Genomic DNA, 22,126 nt, shown 5'->3' with positions numbered 1-22,126 from the left:
TCATTAAAGTAAAGTTGAAATAAAGTCTCACATGCTGTACCTTTGTCTTTCTGTTCCACAGCCGACGTTGGCGGTTTCTTCAAACATCCCAGCACTGAGCTTTTGGTGCGATGGTATCAGGCAGGAGCTTACCAGCCGTTTTTCCGTGCACATGCTCACATAGACACTCCCCGCAGGGAACCCTGGCTGTTCGGCCCAGAGAACACCGGCCTCATCCGGGAGGCGGTACGCCAGCGATACGCTCTCCTGCCCTACTGGTACCAGCTTTTCTACAACGCTCACCACACCGGACAGCCTGTTATGAGGTGAGTCGGAAACAGTGACACTCAGGGGTGAAAATGCCCACCAAATTCCAGATAAGGTGGCAAAAATGCCCTTCACAATTAAACTAAACATATTACGCCTCTTGCGTTTAAAGTAGGGCTGTCAAACGATTAATCGCGATTAATCGCATCCAAAATAAAAGTTTGTGTTTACATAATTTATGTCTGTGTACGGAGTATAATTATTTTCTATATATAAATACACACACATGCATATATATATTTAAGAAAATGTGTTGTTTATATATAAAATATTTATATATAATATAAATTATATATAATATAAATATATACACAGTATATACATGCAAATATTTCTTAAATATATACATGCATGTGTGCGTATTTATATATAGAAAATAATTATACACCGTACACACACATGTATTATGTAAAAACAAACTTTTATTTTGGATGCGATTAATCGCGATTAATCGTTTGACAGCCCTAGTTTAAAGCAGTGGTTCTCAAAGTGTGGGTTGCTGGAGATCAGCAGAAAACAGCCGTTGTGTGAATAGCAGTTGGCGCTCTGTCTTTATAAAGCGGCACTGAACACCAATTCCACTGAATCGTTCTTCTTCAGATCATTGACTTGTCACCGTCTGAACAAGCCTGACATAGAAGTTCCTGGCCATAGAAAAGCACCTCTTCAGTGGATTGTATCACAAGCTGCCATTGTGAATGCGGCAGATTTTTTTTTAAGTTTTAAAGGGGGCCGTGACCAAAACATTTTTACAACCCCTGGGTTAAAGGAATTGTTCTCCCAAAAATGAAAATCATCCCATAATTTACTCACCCTCAAACCATCCTAGGTGAATATGACTTTCTTTTAGCCGAACACAATGGGAGTTATATTAAAAGCACATCCATCCATCATAAAAGTAATCCATACGGCTCCAGGGGGTTAACGAAGGCCTTCTGAAGACGTGAAGTGAGAAAAATATCCACATTTAAAACTTTAAAACTAATCCAGCAATGGCCGTACATGTTTTGATCCGTACAGTCGAATATGACTCGACGTATGACGTAGCTCCTCTTCTCTTGGATCGAAATCCTAGGACATTTTTCTTTAAAACTTATTTAGACTTCTAATTCGTGACTGGTGTTTTGTTTTGCTCTATCCCCTGCGCATCTGCTTTTGTCAAATCTCACCTCACCTAAGCTTACGCATACGTCGGGGTCAGAGGTCACCCTTCCGCCGGAACTTGGCTCTCTTGGTAGAGCATGTACGGCTGTTGCATCAGATTTCTTTGACACATTTTTTTGCAGAGTTGTGCTTTTATCACACACATTTCTGCTGAGCTTATGAATGCAATGGCCAATCAGATTAGTCAACACTGAAAACACCAAATGTAGAATTAGGTTTTAAAAACAAACTGCAAGTTGCAAACAATGTTAAGGGATCATATCACTGATTGACTCAATCTTTTTCATAGACCTTTATGGGTAGAGTATCCTGGAGACGTAGCCACTTTCTCAATTGAGGATGAGTACTTGATTGGTGAGTTTTTAAACATGAATTATGATTATCCCAAATAACTGTTGTGGCAGAGAAGGCTAACACAGGTTTATTTCTTTTCATAGGGAAGGATTTACTGGTGCACCCCGTTACCGATGAGGGCGCAAGTGGTGTTACTGCCTTTCTGCCCGGGAAAGGCGAGGTAATGTATTTCTCAACAATGAGTGGCACACACTGAATGCATTTTGATTTTCTCTAAGGGTGTGTTCACACTTGGCATGTTTGGTTGGATTAAAACAAACCCTGGTTCGATTGCTCTGTTTGTGTGAATAAGTGTGTTTAGGTTCGATGTTAAATGGACCAGGACTAAATGGTTCGGGGTTTTTGTGGTCTGGACCAAGCGAACTGAACAAGTGTGAACACACCCTAAGTCTCTCTAAAGTCTCAAACACTTCCTCTGGGTTGCTCTTTAGGTCTGGTACGATGTTCACACTTTCCAGAAGCATGATGGGGATCAGAGCCTCTACATTCCTGTCACTATGAGCTCAGTAAGCCCTGACCTTTTCTGTTATTGACCCTTTCATTTGTTTGTAAAGCTTGCATAAATTAGGAGCCAAAACATTGTGTTCTTGTTTTTTTTTTGTTTTTTTTTACATTGCTCAATTAGGGTTGGTTCAGATCAGGGTTATTATAGTTAACTGAAACCATACAAAACATTGTTGTTGCTTTAAATAAAATAAACATCAACTAAAATAAAATATTTATTTCAGTTAGTTGCCAAGGCAACAATTTCATTTTCATTTAATTCAACTTAATGTTCTAAAATAACAAACTAAAATAAAAATTAATAAAAACTATATTGACATAAAAATTAAAATAAAATAAAATATATATATATTTAAACTACATAAAAATGACAACAACAAAAATTACTAACTTATAACTATAGTAGTATCTGAATGATACTAAATACACACTGGTTCAGATTATTTTTAGACATTTCCACGACAGGTCAAATGTATTTTTATATTCCAAACAGTTTTCCTATAGACTTTATTTCAGGGATAGTTTTCTATAATTGATTACTGCAACTATACTTTGTGTTTTGGTCTTTATCTAACAACTAAATCCTACCTTTCTGTCTGTTGCTTCTGCACTTCCGCTGTCTCTTGTTCCAGATCCCAGTTTTCCAGCGAGGAGGGTCCATTATCTGCAGGAAAGACCGTGTTAGGAGGTCTTCCTCCTGTATGGAGAATGATCCATACAGTCTCTATGTTGCTCTCAGTTCTCAGGTAATTCATCGTATCCTGGTTTGTATGTGAAGAAGCAGTGAAATCCAAACAGAATGTGATGGTATACATGGATATTGTTTTCATCTTTCAATCGGTTTACAGCTGGTATTAAGATGTGTTTTGGTGGATCGGATCACAAGTAGATGAGGGAGACACATGTCCTTTTACACCTGGTGTTTTAATCCGTCTCTTTTCTCCACTTTCAACCACTTCTGTCCTGATTTCTTCGAGGGGAAGGGTCCATGGGCGGGTAAATGTATGTTTTTTTTTCGTCTAATGGACAAAATAAGCTCTCACAATTTGCATATGAACACAATCTGAGACGACGGAAGAACATACGGAGAGCATCAGCTTTAGTTTCTGCTCTGACAGACGCAAGATCACGCTGAACACTGTGAGTGTGTGTTAGAAATCAGGAATGCTGAGAGAACATTGTGCTTGGTACGTTTTTCCTCTTCAAACCAAACTTGGGTCTCCAGCCGACAGTTTAAATCCCGTCTGGCTAGAGCTCTTCCCATAATGTTCACGCATTAGTTCAGTAGACGGAGAGTAGACGGTCTTCTGTGGCGGTTTGAACACATTCGATCACATCAGCGTTTACATTACGAAAGCAATCCGGTCGAATGTGTTTTCCACGACCTCTGGAAGTGTTCGAAAGTGGACAAGCTCAAAATGTTTTAGATCCCGTTTACACCAGTATTTAGTGTCGTCCACATGTGATCTGATCGACCATAACGCATCTTAACACCAGCTGTAAACGGTCCATCAGTGCTCCACGTTCACTGCGGTCTTCTGCTTCAGGGCTCTGCTGAAGGAGAGCTGTACATCGATGACTTCCACACCTTCAACTTTGAAACAGCAAAGCAGTTTGTCCACAGACATCTGTCTTTCTCTGCCAACATGTTGTCCTCCAGGTTAGTCTGCTGTCCTTTTCTTTAAGGCTGTGACACCAAACCGACATCAAAGAACTAGTGATGAAAGCCGACTGTGTTGTTGGCTTGTGTTGTGTGCGTCCGGGCCAAAAAAAAAAAAGCCGCGCTTGAACACACAGCACAGACTACAGCCAATGGAAAACTAGTATGTATGTATGCAAATAACGGTCTATATCAGCAGGTTTCAATGGTCTATATTTGTCATGTAAAATAGGAAACCCAAACTAGGACTGTGGATGTACAAACAGAAGCAGTGATTGCTTACCATTTTGAATATGAATCATGTTGATCATTTTCTTCACTCCAGACGGCCAACGTTATGAAAATATTCACGTATTGAAATGCTCAGGTAAGATGACAGAACAGCCAGAGTTCTCTCGCTCACTGACGGCGGAAAACAAACCGGTTAAACATGCTTAATTTGTCAAAATATCCACTATTGGGTCTGGCTTGTGCTTGTGCTGAAGAACTGGGCCGACTGTCGGCTTGGTGCGTCACAGCCTTCGCTGCGTTTCTTGCCGTTTAAGAAATGTATAAATAGAACTAAAAGTTATCTGTGGACATAAAACTGCATTCACGCATCACTGCCATGCTGTTTCTCATCTCTTGTGTTGTCAGAAATCTGTCCCCGGACTCCCAGTTTTCCACTGGCTCCTGGATAGAGAAGATTGTGATCATCGGAGGCAGTCAGCCGTCCTCTGTTACTCTGAGGAATGCAGGTCAGTGTCACTGTTGATAGTCTAATATATGACAGTGATATTGTTGCTTTTCGTATGATAAATTGCTCGTTTTGTTCTGCAAGTTGCCTTTTGCCATATCCTTTTGTTTTTAATATCCAGTGCCTTGCAATCAATAAAATGTATTTAAATGGCAATTTAAATGGCATACGTCATTTTGTAGAAGTTAGCCAACTTCAAAACATATGACTTTTTTTAAATACCGATTCACTACCGATAATGGTTCAGTCAACAATTATTAGCCACTGACAGCATTTAGAAACCAAGTATTTATATAGTCATACTTCTGTTATTTATGCATTTACTATATATATTACTTACTTACTTACTTTACTTACTTTACTTACTTACTTTACTTACTTTACTTACTTTACTTACTTTACTTACTTAATTTACTTAATTTACTTACTTACTTTACTTACTTAATTTACTTACTTACTTTACTTACTTACTTTACTTACTTTACTTACTTACTTTACTTACTTTACTTACTTACTTTACTTACTTACTTACTTTACTTACTTTACTTACTTAATTTACTTAATTTACTTACTTTACTTAATTTACTTAATTTACTTACTTACTTTACTTAATTTACTTAATTTACTTAATTTACTTACTTACTTTACTTACTTAATTTACTTACTTACTTTACTTACTTACTTTACTTACTTTACTTACTTACTTTACTTACTTTACTTACTTACTTTACTTACTTACTTACTTTACTTACTTTACTTACTTTACTTACTTTACTTACTTAATTTACTTAATTTACTTACTTTACTTAATTTACTTAATTTACTTACTTACTTTACTTAATTTACTTTACTTACTTTACTTACTTTACTTAATTTACTTACTTAATTTACTTACTTAATTTACTTAATTTACTTACTTTACTTACTTAATTTACTTAATTTACTTACTTTACTTAATTTACTTACTTACTTAATTTACTTACTTTACTTAATTTACTTACTTACTTTACTTACTTTACTTAATTTACTTACTTTACTTACTTTACTTACTTTACTTACTTTACTTACTTTACTTACTTAATTTACTTACTTACTTACTTTACTTACTTTACTTACTTACTTTACTTACTTAATTTACTTACTTTACTTACTTACTTACTTACTTACTTACTTGCTTACTTACTTGCTTACTTACTTGCTTGCTTACTTGCTTGCTTACTTACTTTTTAAGGACATTTTGGTTCACTTTTGGTGCTGTTGTCCAAAGTAAATTTGGGTCCAGAAGTAAAACCAGTTAAGATTTTGCACAACATATGGAATGATTTTTTTGTTGTTGTTTTCAGATGGTACTGAGTCGACGTTAGAATTTGAGTTTGACTCTACACATGCAGTTTTGACTCTACGCAAGCCAGCGGTCAACGCGGCGGCAGATTGGACTGTGCTTCTGCGATAACACAAGGATGACACGCAAACATCAGAAGAAAGTACGGCACTTAATGTCACATGACCAGACACACGCATCACAAAATGAGACCAAACAGAGAATGGGATCATGCAGAGGGAAATTAAGGAATCAAATGTTTTTAAGATGATATTTGTATGTGTTGAGATCAATATGATTGCAAACAAATTTAGTTTGTTTGAATGAACAGGACCAGGAAATTAAGAGATGTTTGATTACACTCTCTTAAACTTTATTGTGTGATTTCAGGCTGAACTCTTTCAGTTAGATATGTCAATTAGCAATTTAATAATGGGTTGAATGTTTAAGGAATAACATAGAGGAGGTTGATTATTGTTTGTACAAATTAGAATTTTCTTTTTTCATCTCAGGTCATGAAGTATTTTGGCATCAAAAAATAAATTTTAACATCCAGAAATGCTGTTTGCACTAAGATATGGTATTGTGTTTTCATTTTTAAGTGTTCACTGGGCAGGTTAAATCTGTTCATTAGAGAAAGCAATAGCTTAAAATTCTGAATAGTAAAAAAAAGAAATCCTATTTTTGAGATGCAAGAACAAATTCTCTTTACAAAGTGTATAAATTAGGGAGGAAAGAAATATGACGTGTTTTTCTGAAACCGACCCTATTGGTTGGACTATTAATAAATCATTTGAAAAAAAAGACATGACCAAATTGAAAACCAAATGACCAAGTTTTTAGTTGGTAATATTTCAAAATGTATTAATATATCTTTGTTTCCTAGAGCACAAAAGCCATAAATGAAGTATTTAGTAGCAAGGTTTTGTTTTTAATATGGTAAGACTGAGTAATAGTTAGAAACGGGCCCCTGGAAGTGTCTGAGGCTTTTTTGCTGGTCTCTGAAATTGCCTGATTTGTTCAACATTGAGCAGGCTTAGGTTTTTATTTTGTTGTTGTTGTTGAAGGATTGAGACTGGTGTGAATTAATGAAAAACGGCTGAGAAAACAAAGGGCAAGGAAATGTGAACAGAAACAAAAATATCTTGTAATAAAAGTTGAAATAAACATCTCTGGCTCAGGAAGCAAAGACCCGATGAAATAAGCGTAATCTTTGTTTCAGAGAAAGAAAGTGTTCTTGTATGTACAAACAGTCCATACAGGATCTTGACCAAATGTTATTTCCAACAAGAGGCGCATCAGTTTTTGGTCAAGCTCTTGTGTTGATAATGCAAGAGTCCAGCACTCTGTAAAGTCTCCTCCAGCACATCCCAAACACTTTCAGTGAATTTAAGGAATCAGAGGAGCTGATTCATGTGTAAATGATTCTACATGCTCCTCACAACCATTCTTTCACTGTTTGAGCCTGATGAATCTTGACATCGTCATCCTGCAGAGGTGTAAAATACTTGAGTAATTTTACTTGATTACTGCACAAAGTATTATTTTTGAGGATTTTTACTTTTGCTTGAGTACAATTAAAAATCAATACTTACATTTTTTTAAGAAAAAAAAGTACTTATTACTCCTTAGTTTTATTTATAGTCAAAAAGTACTTATTTTTTGGAGTTCACTTCATTCTGTTTTCCCTTGCTATTACCAAACCAATTAAATTGCGCTGATGCCCAGTTTAAATGTTATTTATTCTACCAATGAGATTCGTTTTCACATTCCATGAAATTGGTCAGACATGTTCATTGGTCCTTTGGAAGTGACGTCATGTCGCATCTATTACCACAATGCACAGCACCTTGACCTGGAAATTAGAGAAATTATAACCGTCAATCAGTGGAAGAAAATGGAGGAAGAACGTGATTCAGCCGCGAACACAGTCCATAATCAGCCACAGGATCAAGAGCACCCCCGTGGCCGTACCTTAGCGAATTAGTTTCTTTTAGTGGTAAAAGCATGTTGCATACTGGCATTAGAAAGTAGTCTTATAGTTTGATAATTAATTCAAATTAAATACAAACAGTTCTAAAGCAGGATAAAACCTTGTATGTGGTTCATTCACTTCATGTTTTTAGAGATTAAAATCTTAAACAAGAATCTCTAGTTTTCATTCTTGCTGTTACTTTTACTTCTTTAATACTCAAGTACAATTATAATGTGGTACTTTTTTACTTGTACTCAAGTACGATTCTGGCCAGATACTTTTACTTTTAATTGAGTAAAATTTTCCCTCAGTACTTGTACTTTCACTTGAGTAACATTTTTGAGTACTTTTTACACCTATATGGTCATGGTTGTTTAAGAGATGAAAAGCGACACACTCCATCAATTAGGATTAGAAGAACTGTTGCCAAACATGCTAGAAACATCATAATCACAGCAATAATGATCCAGTCATTGACTCATAAGAACTTGCCTATTTAGATCCAAACAGCAACTTTTTTTTTTTTTTTTTTGGGCGGGGCAGTGAATACACACACACAGATTGAGGTACAAGACATTTATTTTCTGTGCTAAATAAAAGCATTTTATTCAGTGAAACGGGTCAGAGAGTCGCTTTATTCTTATGTAAATTTAATGAGAACATCCTATCCTAACATCGTGTTTTTATTGAGCGATCAGCTTGTTGAAATAATACATCTTTGTGTCTGTGAACAGTGTGTACAAGCTTGATGACTGCTGAAAATAAGTTGACAAAAAGAAAAGCTGAACATTTGTTTACAGATAATATATATATAGTTGAAATTGTTATTGCCTTTATTTTGGAGTGTAAAATGTTTAAAAATGAAATGTATACTTGGTTTTAATACATAGTGTAAAAATACAAAATAGAACTGTATGGTCTCTCTTTTTATTTTTAAATGGTCATTTAACCAAGAAAATTAAATGTAACCGTTATATAAATGTTCATTTGATATATATAAAAATATATATTTTAAAACACCACTGATGGTTTTAAAACACCACTGATGAACAATATCAAAATATTCAAGTCACTGAGAAAAATGAAAATCAGCACCACTATGATGTCAACAGCTTATGAATAGGCACTTAACGAGGGCTGAAGTGTTGTATCTGGTTCCCTCGACAAAAACCCAATGGGATTTTTCCATTGGCTTTTGGATTATTGCAGAAAATAAGATCTGTGACCAACAAAAGTGTATGATACTTACACATTTTGTCCATCATGATAATCTTCATAAATGACAATAACTTCTATTAATTTTGAAGCTTAAAAACAATCACCAGAAGTAAATGACAATGAACCACAGTCACATGACTTCAACCTCGTCACCATTAAGATTAATTCAGAAAGTGACAAGTGAGTAGATGAGTTTGATGGGATGATGTTTAATGTCTACAACCTGTCTAGTGCCATTTAGACACTTGTTAGCAACACAAATAAGGGCTTTAAAAAATCACAAGAGGGTATTACTGATGTATGTTATGTTGAAGAATAATATCCTGAGCTTATGTTAACCAAAAACCCACTAACTTCAGGACTTCAGGAACCAGTGCTAAAATACAAACAGGTTTCCAGGTTTTGGCCTGTAACTCCACCATCCCTTCAGCGCTCAGAGTGAGGAGGAGTCAGTCATGGCTCTCAGTAGCATCTCAAAGCTGAGGAAGGTCACAGCATTCACAGGGAACGCTCTGACGCTGTTCAGGAGAAGGCCTTTGAAGAGCACTCGCACGCCCTCTTCACACACACTCACAGTGATGCAGTGCAGAACGCCAGCGTACACTCGACCGCCACCTCCACACATCTGCAGGCGAGCCTTCACCACGTCCATGGGTGTAGCGCAGGCCCATGTGACCACACCAGCAACTCCACCAGCCAATAGCACTGCGTCCTTCCCTAAAGCACACGTGATGGTAATATTACTCAGTTTATCATGTTTGGGCTTCCTGATCTGCCTTTTGTAAGCCGTTTTAATAATTAAGCCAAATAGTTGTTCCAACCAGTCTTCACAATTCACAGAACAGAATAAACGTACAAATATAATATACTATATGTATATGAATATTCTAGAAATATAAATTAATATCTCATAAAATGTTTTATAGTAATAGTTATATTTCATAAATTAAAAACGCATTACAATAAGATTTCATTTGTTAACATTAGTTAACGGAATAACAATGAAAACATTTATTAATCTCAGTTAATGTTAATCTCAACATTTACTAATACATGATTAAAATCAAAAGTTGTATCTGTTAACATTAGTTAATGAACCTGAACTAACATGAACAGTTGTATTTTTGTTAATTGATGTTAACAAAGATTAATATGTACTGTGTTGTACTAATGTATTCCTCATTGTTAGTTAACATTAATATATATATCATGCATTAACTAACCTTAACTAACGGAACCTTATTGTGAAGTGTTACCCATAAATTAATATACCATAATTTACAAATATACTAACATAAATTATAATATTACATACATTCTATTAATATATTCTATAATATTATACTATATAACATATATTTTATTACATTGTATTAAACTTCCCAAAAGTTTAAAAGACTAAATAATTTGTATATTATTTTAATGTATATTATCTATATCTATCTCTCTCTCTATATATATACACACACATATATATATATATATATATATGTAATATACATATACTATTTAATATATAGAACATACAGCCATTAATAACAAAAATATGTATATAATATACTGTACGTATAATAATATACCAAACATATAAACTTAACCTAAAATAAATTATATTACATACATTATATATGTATATATATATTAATATACCATAAACATAAATTAATATTTGATTACATATGAATAAACTTCCCAAAATGTACATATATATATATATATATAGCCATTAATACAAACTTATGAATATACTAATATTATAATATAAATATACATTAATATATAGCACATACAGCCATTAATATCTAAAATATGAATATAATATACTGTATGCATATTAATATACTATAAATATAAATATTAGATTTGTTTATTTTTATAATACTTCATAAATATACCATAAATGTAAACTTGCAAATATAAAATACTAACGTATATTATAATATACATACAATATAATAATATATGTAATATACAGCCATAAAAATATAAACTTAATGTATGAATATTTCTTTCTTCATTAATTTCTTCATTCCCAATCACCTGGCTGCTTCCCTTCCTCAGTCATCATCCTGCAGATGAGCTCGTACGGCAGAAAGTAAAGTCCAAAACAAGGCACGTCTCGTAGGGCAAGAGCCCACACTCCTCTGAAAAGCCCTCTCACCCCGTCCTCTCTTAAGATCACAGCTATACAATGCATGGGGCCTCTGTATTTATTCCCACCTGGCCTGCCCTTCGTCTGGTTCTGCAGACGCACTTTGACCAGGTCTATCGGAGCTGTAACAAACAACTGTCGGAGGAGAGGATCAAAACAGCACAAATTAGTGACATGCAATTTGCTCTTTTTTGTTTTGGTGTTTTGCAGGCTTGATCCTCAGACATGCCTGTGCTAGACCTGAGAAGCATCCAGCAAGGAACACCGCTGTGAGCGGCGAGCGCTTGTTTTGGTCAGAGCCGCTGCGGTGGGACCGGGTCAGGTAATCCAGGGCATTACAGTAGGAACCAAAGGCCACAGCATTGCTAAGGGCAACAGAGAGGACAGGAAATGACATGCCCTTAAAAAATCCATGGAACTGGAGAATAAAGCAAAAAGAAGATCTGTCATTAAACTGATTAACTTTTTATAAACACAAAGGTAACTTATTAATTATTACTACCATACATGAGCCGGAGAGTTTATCCATACACAACCATTACCATTTTTTTTAAATATCTATTCTGCTCCCCAAGGCTGCATTTATTTGATCAAAAATACAGTAAACAGTAACATTATAACTGTCAGCAAACAAAAGAATACAGCACAAAGGTAACTTTTGTTGTAGATCTCAACAATGGACCTGAAGACCTTCAAAGCGGAGCCGGAGACCACCACATTGGAACAGACGAACTTAACCCCAGGCAGATCAGATTGGCAAGAGAACATTAGGAGTATTAGCTGGCTTAATGTCTGCCTTGAGATCGTCTGGAAGGGCAGCTGGCTTGAGACTCTTGGCTGAACTCTGGAGCAGACTCTTGGTCTGGGGGGAATTCTCGTATAGACTCAGGGGCTGGAGCTGACACTGGAGCGGACTCAGTGACTGGAGCAGACAATGGAGGGGCTGGAGCCGACACTGGAGCGGGCTCAGGGGCTGAATCCAGCACTGGAGCTGACTCAGGGACTGCAGCCGACACTGCAGCAGACTCAGGGACTGGAGTCGACACTGGAGGGGCTGGAGCCGACACTAAAGCTGACTCAGGGACTGGAGCCGACACTGGAGCTGACTCAGGGACTGGAGCAGACACTGAAGAGGCTGGAGCTGACACTGGAGCGGGCTCAGGGACTGGAGCCGACATTGGAGTGGGCTCAGGGACTGAAGCCGACACTGCAGCGCACTCAGGGACTGGAGTCGACCCTGGAACCGACACTGGAGCGGGCTCAGGGGCTGGAGCCGACACTGGAGCTAACTCAGGGCCTGGAGCCGACACTGCAGCGGACTCAGGGACTGGAGTCAACACTGGCGGGGCTGGAGCTGACTCAGGGACTGGAGCCGACACTGCAGCTGACTCAGGGATTGGAGCCGACACTGGAGCTGACTCAGGGACTGGAGCAGACACTGGGGGGGCTGGAGTCGACACTGTAGCAGGCTCAGGGACTGGAGCCGACACTGGAGCGGACTCAGGGACTGGAGTCGACAATGGAGGGACTGGAGCCAACACTGGAGCTGACTCAGGGACTGGAGCCGACACTGGAGCTGACTCAGGGACTGGAGCCGACACTGGAGCTGACTCAGGGACTGGAGCCGACACTGGAGCTGACTCAGGGACTGGAGCGGACACTGGAGGGGCTGGAGTCGACACTGTAGCAGGCTCAGGGACTGGAGCAGGGACTGGAGTCGACAATGGAGGGACTGGAGCCGACACTGGAGCTGACTCAGGGGCTGGAGCCGACACTGTAGCTGACTCAGGGGCTGGAACCGACACTGGAGCTGACTCAGGGACTAGAGCCGACACTTGAAGGGCTGGAGCCGACACTGGAGCGGGCTCAGGGGCTGGAGCCGACACTGGAGTGAACTCAGGGGCTAAAGCCGACACTGGAGCAGGCTCAGGGGCTGGAGCTGACACTGGAGCTGACTCAGGGGCTGGAGCCAACACTGGAGCTGACTCAGGGACTGGAGCCAACACTGGAGCGGGCTCAGGGGCCGGAGCCGACATTGGAGCTGACTCAGGGGCTGGAACCGACACTGGAGCGGGCTCAGGGGCTGGAGCCGACACTGGAGCTGACTCAGGGGCAGGAGCCGACACTGTAGCTGACTCAGGGACTGGAGCCGACACTGGAGCTAACTCAGGGACTAGAGCCGACACTGGAGGGACTGGAGTCGACACTGGAGCGGACTCAGGGACTGGAGCCAACAATGGAGTGGACTCAGGGGCTGGAGCCGACACTGGAGTGGACCATCTCGTCATAGTTAACCCTATCCTCCACATTCAATTTAATTTTCCTAGTTCATGTTAGTTAATAAATTAACAAATGGAGTCGACACTGTAGCAGGCTCAGGGACTGGAGCCGACACTGGAGCGGACTCAGGGACTGGAGTCGACAATGGAGGGACTGGAGCCGACACTGGAGCTGACTCAGGGACTGGAGCCGACACTGGAGCTGACTCAGGGACTGGAGCAGACACTGGAGGGGCTGGAGTCGACACTGTAGCAGGCTCAGGGACTGGAGCAGGGACTGGAGTCGACAATGGAGGGACTGGAGCCGACACTGGAGCTGACTCAGGGGCTGGAGCCGACACTGTAGCTGACTCAGGGGCTGGAACCGACACTGGAGCTGACTCAGGGACTAGAGCCGACACTTGAAGGGCTGGAGCCGACACTGGAGTGGACTCAGGGGCTAGAGCCGACACTGGAGCAGGCTCAGGGGCTGGAGCTGACACTGGAGCTGACTCAGGGGCTGGAGCCGACACTGGAGCTGACTCAGGGACTGGAGCCGACACTGGAGCGGGCTCAGGGGCTGGAGCCGACACTGGAGCTGACTCAGGGGCTGGAACCGACACTGGAGCGGGCTCAGGGGCTGGAGCCGACACTGGAGCTGACTCAGGGGCAGGAGCCGACACTGGAGCTAACTCAGGGACTGGAGCCGACACTGGAGCTAACTCAGGGACTAGAGCCGACACTGGAGGGACTGGAGTCGACACTGGAGCGGACTCAGGGACTGGAGCCAACAATGGAGTGGACTCAGGGGCTGGAGCCGACACTGGAGCTGACTCAGGGGCAGGAGCCGACACTGTAGCTGACTCAGGGACTGGAGCCGACACTGGAGCTAACTCAGGGACTAGAGCCGACACTGGAGGGACTGGAGTCGACACTGGAGCGGACTCAGGGACTGGAGCCAACAATGGAGTGGACTCAGGGGCTGGAGCCGACACTGGAGTGGACCATCTCGTCATAGTTAACCCTATCCTCCACATTCAATTTAATTTTCCTAGTTCATGTTAGTTAATAAATTAACAAATGTTAACAAATGAAACCTTATTGTAGTGTTACCTAGAAATCTTATTACATTATATCTAATCTTATTACTTATAACATTATAAATGCCTTTACTGTCACTTTTGATCAATGTAATGCTTCCTTGGATAAAAGCATTACATTATTTCAACAACAACACAGCATATTACTAACCAAACTTTTGAACAATTGTGTATGTAGCATAAAGAAGCATTAAAGTTCGTGTCAAACTTCAAACTTAATGTTCATGTACAGAATTATTATAGTGCTGATGAGTAATAACAATGAACATGATTTTGAGTTAATACATAATGTGAAACATGCAAACTAATGCAATACAGGTGAGAGCATAAGTTTGCACCCCCCTTGCAGAATCTGCACAATGTTTATCTTTTTTTTTTTTTTTTTTTTATTGCGAGATCATAAGGATCACAAAAATTGCATTTTGTGGTATTTTGTACTGCCCTGGTTTCACATAACAGATATTTACATATATGCCACAGGATAAAATAATACATGAAAGTACACATGTATGAAATATATACATGAAAGAATATTTTCTGTTCACAAATTTACATTCCCTTGGTTTTTACTATGGCGCGTAGCTTCCTATATTAATGTTTGCATGGTTTATGATAGTTATTCATGAGTTCCTTGTTTGTAGTGTTCTTCAGAAAAATCCTCCAGGCCCTGTACATTATTTGGTTTTCCAGCATCTTCTGACCATTTGAGCTTTTCCCAAATGCTCTTCCCAAATGCTGTTGAAATCCATGTTTTCACAATGAAGATAACTGAGGTATTCATACACAACTAAACATTTGCTGTGTCCGAAATGGCCCCCAAACCCTCATTCACTCTTCCTTACATCACTCCAATACTATAGTTGACTTGAAGAAGTGAATGAAAATGAGTGAATTTGGACACTGAGTGCACTGCCGCTTTTGCATTGTTTGTGCTTGCTGTTTAATAATCATTTGACTGGCAAACTGGCAGCTCCTGTAGAAAGATGAAAAGATTAATAGCTCTGTCATGGAAACTATGTATAAACCTTAATTTAATAATCAATTAAAAAGGAATTTATACTGTATGATATTACGCTGTAGCCACATTGGACCAGCGGTCTGGAAAATGGATGGATGGATGATTCAGCTGTGGCGCCATCTTCTGGTCAGAAGCAGGATTTAATTTGACAGGGCATTATGGGTATTCTCTTGCCACTGAGCGTACTTCGGTTATCCACTTGATATTGTGGTGCATTATCACACTGTGTTGCGTGTAATGGTAAATACTTAAAAGTAATGAGAAATACTTCTACGGGGGATTGCCATCTTGTCGTGGTGGAGAGACCTGTGTGGTCCTGTGATCCCAAGAGCAATGCCGTCTGCAGCTATGCTCCTGGTAGGGCCACCCATGGCAGGAAGGTCAAGGGTGAGGTCCCTGACAAAAAGCAATCCAACCAACCAAGACCTCAACGGTGGAACAGGCGAAGGATGATGGCTGGCCATAGGGGAGCATCACAACGGCTAGGAAGGCGGATGAAGGCTGCTGCAGAAAAGGGCCCCCAGTCGTCTTGGACTCCATACCACTGGATTCTGACCCAGATCTGTCAAGGACCGTGTGGTGGCTGTCTGTGAACCAGTCTCCCCACACTAAACAAAATCACGCACAGGCGCCCTCTTTGGGAAATCACCCAAACACCCCGGTTTAAGTACTATGGCGACCAAAAAGTGGCGACGGGGGCAGGATTGTGAGATCTGGAAAACCCTAGTCATAAACTGGCACATTAGGCGGTGAGTGCTAGTCTCAGTCTCTGGGCTCTTGGAACGAGGCAGAAAGAGCCCTTCGGCAGCTGCACCCATGACTGAGCAGCCCTCTTTAGGATCCACTCTGCTCACCCCACGTGGGGAAGGGGCTAGAAAAATTGCCCTAAAAATAGCCTGCCTCAAACCTCCAGACTGGATTACCAGAGGGATCACCATTCGCGGTCAGAAACACAAAACTATGAACTTTGGACAAATGAAGGACAAATGAAAAAGGAGAAGGGTGGCTACACTTTCTTCTGGAAATGAAAAGCTGCTGATGTGCCCAGGATCCATGGTGTTGGAATTGCCATTAGGAACCAGCTGATCAGTCACCTCTATGAACTTCCTGTGGGGATTATGTGATCGTCTCATGACCATCCGTCTGGTGCTTGCCAACAACCAGATAGCAACAGCTGTAAGCGGCTATGCCCCTACTTTCGACTCTGAAGAGGAAGCAAAAAAGACCTTCTATTCCTGCTTAGATAAGACTTTGTCGAGAATTCCCAGGGAAAATAAGATTATTCTCCTAGTAGACTTCAATGCCAGGGTTGGCTGGGATCAACACCTCTGGAAGGGCACTATAGGAAAGGAAGGCATCGGGAACATCAACTCTAATGGAGTTATGCTTCTCAGCAAGTGTGCTCAGTATGACCTCACCATCACTAACACTCTCGGGGCACGGCTAGAATTGGTTATTGCATCAGTCTGCTTGAAGTAGCAACTATGATATCAGTCTGTCAGAAGCCGCTGCCTGTTTTCCGTTCTGGGACGGACTTTCTGACACTCTCTTTCGCCAGAAAAACAAAATGAAGGCATCTTGGAGACCCCCCGCTCCAAACAGTGGCATCTCATTGACTATGTCATTGTACGAACCAGAGACCGCCGTGATGTGAACATCACGATGACTGATGGACAGATCATCACCTCATGTGCTCCACAATGTCAATCAAATTCAAGAGGAAAAGGAGAGCCTGGATGAAACTGCCATCCAGCAGCGACTTCAGGCCTCTCTTAGGGAAAGCCTGCAACAAGAATACCCTGATGACATCGAAGAACATTGAAGTCTGCTAAAGTCTACCATCCTTGCTACCTGCAAAACCATTCTTGGGTACAAGTCCAGAAAACACCAGGACTGGTTTGATGAAAATGACACAGAGATAGAACAACTCATCTCAAAGAAAAGGAAAGCCTTTTGTGCCTGGCAAAACGATGTAACCTGCAAGGCCAAAAGGTTGGCTCATTCCAGAGCCAAGGCAGATGTCCAGAGACGGGTGAGGGAGTTAAAGAACTCTTGGTGGAGAGGGAAGGCTCTGGAAATCCAGAGACTGGCAGACTCAGGTTATACCAGAGGCTTTTTCAGTGCTACCAAGGCCGTCTATGGTCCAAGTTACTGCGGCCTAAACCCCGGCGCACAAAGGATGGGCAGGAGCTGCTGAAGGACAACGAGTCCATTAAAGCCCAATGGAATGAGCTCTTTCAAGAACTCCTCAACAGTGACAGCACAACGGAAATAGACATTATCAAACACATCCCCCCAAAGTCCCATCAGAGAAGACATGGGGGAACCTCCAACTATAACAGAGGTGCAAGACACCATCAGGAGCCTTAAGAACAACAAGGCCGCGGGTCCAGATGGGATCCCAGCTGAGATCTTAAAGGAAGGTGGATCAAAGCTCCTATACTACATTCATGCCCTTATCCTCAAAGTCTGGGAAAAAGAAGTACTTCCCTCAGAGCTCAGGGACGCTCTAATAGTGACCATATTCAAGAAGGGGGACAAGGATGAATGTGAAAATTACAGGGGAATATCCCTCCTGTCGACAATAGGCAAAGTCCTTGCGACTGCTACCACTCTCTGAGGGAGTACTCCCAAAAACACAGTGTGGCTTTCGCCCATCCAGAGGTACAGCAGACATGATATTCACAGCACGGCAACTACAGGAAAAGTGCCATGAACAAAGGCAGCCTCATGGCCTTTATAGACCTGACAAAGGCTTTTGACATGGTGGACCACCAGGCCTTGTGTAGCATACTATCAAGGTACGGCTGTCATGACAATTATATCAGAATATTGAGGCTTCTACATGATTGCATGTAGGTCACAGTGCTCAGCAATGGTGGCTCCGAGTCTGAGCCTTTCACAGTGGAAACAGGGGTCAAACAGGGATGCATCATCGCACCCATCCTGTTTGCAATCTTCATTGCAGCCATACTCCACCTCATTGGTGAAGAGCTGCCACAGGGGATTCCAATCATGTACTGTATAACCGATGGCAGACTCTTCAACCTTAACAGGTTCAAGGCCAAGAGCAAAGTCAACTACACCACCATCACAGAGCTTCAGTACGTGGATGATAACGTCATCGCAGCTCACTCTGAAGAAGACCTCCAGGGCATCCTGAATGCCTTTGCCAAGGCATACAGAGCCCTGGGCCTAAAATTAAACATCAAGAAGACCCAGGTCCTATATCAATTTCCACCCAACCAGCCAGCTACCCAGCCCACCATAAAAGTAGACAACACCACTCTTGAAAACATGGACCACTTCCCCTACCTTGGCAGCCTTCTTTCCTCAAAAGCTGACATATACTCTGAAGTTAATCATTGCCTGAGTTGTGCCAGTGGAGCCTACGCCAGACTTAGGAAAAGAGTCTTTGAAGTCCGAGACCTAACAGCCCAAACCAAATTCTTGGTCTACAGAGCCATTGTCCTCCCCACCCTGCTGTATGGAGCCGAGTCATGGACCACCTACAGCAGGCACCTGAACAATACCATCAAAGATCCTTAATGAAATATTCTGAGGATCAGCTGGGAGGACAGACGCACCAACATCAGCATCTTAGAGGAAGCCAACATGACCAGCATCACCACTACAATAATGCAGTACCAACTTCGATGGACAGGCCATGTCATCCGCATGCCCAATACATGTCTCCCCAAACAGATCCTGTACTCCCAGCTGAAGGAAGGTACTCAAACAACTGGTGAGCAAAAGAAACGTTACAAGGACAATATCAAGGCCATTCTGAAGAAATTCCATATGACATCAAGCAACTGGGAACACATTGCACTGGACAAGAGCTCCTGGAAGAAATCCGTGCAGGAAGGTGCAGCACGCCATGAAACAGAACTCCGCCGTGTCGCAGAGTCAAAGCGACAGCTTCGCAAGGAGAAAGACAAAAAGGCTCAGCTACCAACAACAATCATCACTTTCTCCTGCCCACACTGCACCACAGTATGTGGATCACAGATTGGCCTCTACAGCCATCTGAAGACCCACAAGTAGACGACTCAACAGAGAGGACAGTCATACTCGCTTCGAGTGACCGCCGATGAATGGTAAATAGCATTTGTGGGAAGCTTTGATGCTTTTAACTTAATGAGAGTGAAATAAAACTGTCCGAATCGAAGCCGTTGCTGTGTTGTCACTCTCCCTTTTTCCCACTCCACTTCGTGGCTCACCATGCTCACTTTTGTAGCATTTTTTCAAAACTGTGGTGAGAAATGACTGCTTCTAAAACAGAGGGTTTCATGATTCTTTAAACAAAAGCAATTGTACAAGGATGTGTTCAGCCCCCAATGAGCCTCCCAATGAATCTCTCCTCACTGACTATGGGACTCTCATCAACCTTCATCGTCCGTTCTCCATAGTCTGCTCTACTGTGTTTGCGTCCTCCATCTGGTTTCCTCATATACTTGTCTCACCTGCCAACTAAGGACCGTCTTTATAAATGTAAGTGTTGTCAGTGTTTTATCCATCATCAGTATGTTGAGTTCATCTTCTGTATGCCTCTGAGTCCTGTGACACACAATATTTATAACCAAAGGGATGTAAACTTTTAATGGGGTAACTTGATATTTTGTCTTGTGATAAATATGTGTATTATGATAAATTAACTGACAAGTTCTTGCTACAATATATAAGCCTGAGAGTTTATCTCTATGTAGCATAAAGAAGTATTCAAATTTGTGAACAGAATTTACATAAATGCTGAGTAATAACAATATTAACAATACTAATCCGACCTACTACTCATCCCAATACTAATCCTAACCCTACTGTCACAGATTTCAGTGGATCACAGAACTCAGCATTACAAACAAGATTTCACGCACACACACACACACACGCACGCACACACACACACACACACACACACACACACACACACACACACACACACTATATACTACATATGTATAATGAATGTTCCTTCTTATTGCACAATGTAGTGAAGACTTACTCCTTCTTGTGTGTATGTTTTGACCACACAATCAAATATCCCTTTATACACAGACTGGGTCTGCAAGCGCACCTATGACCAAAACAAAGGTATAAACTACTAATCAGTAATGTCAGTGATTGAAAATCACCAAATCATCATCCGTTGTATTTTTTTTTGTTTTTACTGTCAAAGAAACTCACCTTTACTGTGTCCAAAGGGTGTCCAACAACTAAACCAACAGCACCTAATACCACATATGATTAACCCTTTGTGAATCATTTACAAGTTTGCAATCTGGAACTGTGAATCATTTATATTAGTATTTATAACAGTATGGGACAATTCAATATATTTCTTTTTACCATGCAAAAAAGTATTGTGGCAGTATCACAATTAAGAGATAGTATTAGATAACACTATGGTATTATTTCCGATACAGTAGGCTAATGATAACATGGTATACATGTTACTTAAAGGTATGGAGTAAGAAACGATGTTAAGAATATGATACTAACAATTTTTTATTTTTTATTTTTTGCTTATAAATCGAGCAGATTCAAAGTCAAAGCAATTAATAAATATATATTTTTCACGTTAATGTAACCAGACAGTTGTTAAGATTAGTTCTAAAGCCAAAGTTAAGAATTAGCATACCTGAAATCCATCCCGCGATGAACTCCTCAAACGGCATGGCACATTTACCTGTACAATATATCAATTTGAATAAAATATAAAAAATAACACTTTCACCATGTAGGCCTATTAATCCCAGGTGAAATATGTGTTCTATATGCGCGTGAAAAGCGTAAGGGAAACTAGTGAAGGTCCTGCCAAAGTTCAGCCAGCGAGATGATGTATGAACTTCAGCACAATACATTCAGAAATATCACTTCTATAGAATAATTCTACAGCACAAACGCGGATATCTTCAAGCTTCTGCCTAGTTCACGACATAACATTGAGTCCATTTTATCCCACAGAGCCAAGCATTTTGTGCAGAACTCGTCTTGCTTCAGTAAACTAGCTAACGTTACTGTAACTGTATTTTAACGAGCGACTGTCTGCAATGACATTTCCTGAGCTCAACGAGTCCACATTATTTGAAGAAACTTACCTTATTGATGTTGCTAAACAGAAACAGATATGAGAGTTTGTGTGTTTTTAAGAGTTTCTCTACTGCCGTCTGGTGGTGATAATGTACCTTAACTGTTAACGTATAATGCTCAACTCGACCGTTAATCTACACACACACACACACACACACACACACACATATATACAATATCTTTATTTATATGTGTATCTATATACTGTATGTATGTATATATATATATATATATATGACTATATATGTGTGTGTGTGTGTGTGTGTG

The 22,126-nt window shown here is 40.5% G+C and overlaps 2 protein-coding genes across 4 annotated transcripts in view; one reads left to right on the top strand and one right to left on the bottom strand.

The window, feature by feature from the left end:
* The window catches only part of ganaba (glucosidase II alpha subunit a), a 29,239-nt gene extending 20,664 nt beyond the window's left edge, over nucleotides 1–8,575 (top strand). For both annotated transcript variants that reach the window (XM_079871509.1, XM_079871508.1), the window contains 8 exons: nucleotides 62–305; nucleotides 1,760–1,824; nucleotides 1,908–1,984; nucleotides 2,256–2,330; nucleotides 2,961–3,074; nucleotides 3,876–3,988; nucleotides 4,625–4,725; nucleotides 6,068–8,575. In XM_079871509.1, the coding sequence (XP_079727635.1) occupies nucleotides 62–305; nucleotides 1,760–1,824; nucleotides 1,908–1,984; nucleotides 2,256–2,330; nucleotides 2,961–3,074; nucleotides 3,876–3,988; nucleotides 4,625–4,725; nucleotides 6,068–6,177 (899 nt within the window). In that variant the 3' untranslated portion in view covers nucleotides 6,178–8,575. The remainder of the gene's footprint in view (nucleotides 1–61; nucleotides 306–1,759; nucleotides 1,825–1,907; nucleotides 1,985–2,255; nucleotides 2,331–2,960; nucleotides 3,075–3,875; nucleotides 3,989–4,624; nucleotides 4,726–6,067) is intronic.
* Nucleotides 8,576–8,584: 9 nt separating this feature from the next.
* slc25a45 (solute carrier family 25 member 45) lies at nucleotides 8,585–21,941 on the bottom strand. 2 transcript variants are annotated; one of them, XM_079871529.1, is made up of 7 exons: nucleotides 21,868–21,941; nucleotides 21,408–21,455; nucleotides 20,954–20,997; nucleotides 20,772–20,843; nucleotides 11,620–11,808; nucleotides 11,279–11,525; nucleotides 8,585–9,955 (listed from the first exon to the last, which is right to left on the bottom strand). In XM_079871529.1, exons 2-7 carry the CDS (start codon nucleotides 21,442–21,444, stop codon nucleotides 9,672–9,674), a joined length of 873 nt encoding a protein of 290 aa, XP_079727655.1. In that variant the 5' UTR covers nucleotides 21,445–21,455; nucleotides 21,868–21,941; the 3' UTR covers nucleotides 8,585–9,671. The 2 variants fall into 2 exon arrangements, with proteins under 2 accessions (XP_079727655.1, XP_079727656.1); XM_079871530.1 differs by lacking the exon at nucleotides 20,772–20,843 and having other exon boundaries at nucleotides 8,890–9,955.
* Between the last annotated feature and the right edge of the window lie 185 nt (nucleotides 21,942–22,126).

The sequence above is a fragment of the Squalius cephalus genome (assembly GCF_949319135.1).
Source record: "Squalius cephalus genome assembly, chromosome: 5".
NCBI lineage: Eukaryota > Metazoa > Chordata > Actinopteri > Cypriniformes > Leuciscidae > Squalius > Squalius cephalus.
The sequence above is the reverse complement of the archived record's forward strand: the minus strand, read 5'-3'. Positions and strand labels throughout refer to the sequence as shown.

What these genes read in the sequence shown, in the direction of transcription:
- slc25a45 (XM_079871529.1), bottom strand. Translation starts at nt 21,444, where the DNA reads ATGCCGTTTGAGGAGTTCATCGCGGGATGGATTTCAG. An exon ending in CATCGCGGGATGGATTTCAG is followed by an intron (nt 20,998 to 21,407) that starts GTATGCTAATTC and finishes ATGTGGTATTAG; the next exon opens with GTGCTGTTGGTTTAGTTGTT. An exon ending in AAACATACACACAAGAAGGA is followed by an intron (nt 11,809 to 20,771) that starts GTAAGTCTTCAC and finishes TTTATTCTCCAG; the next exon opens with TTCCATGGATTTTTTAAGGG.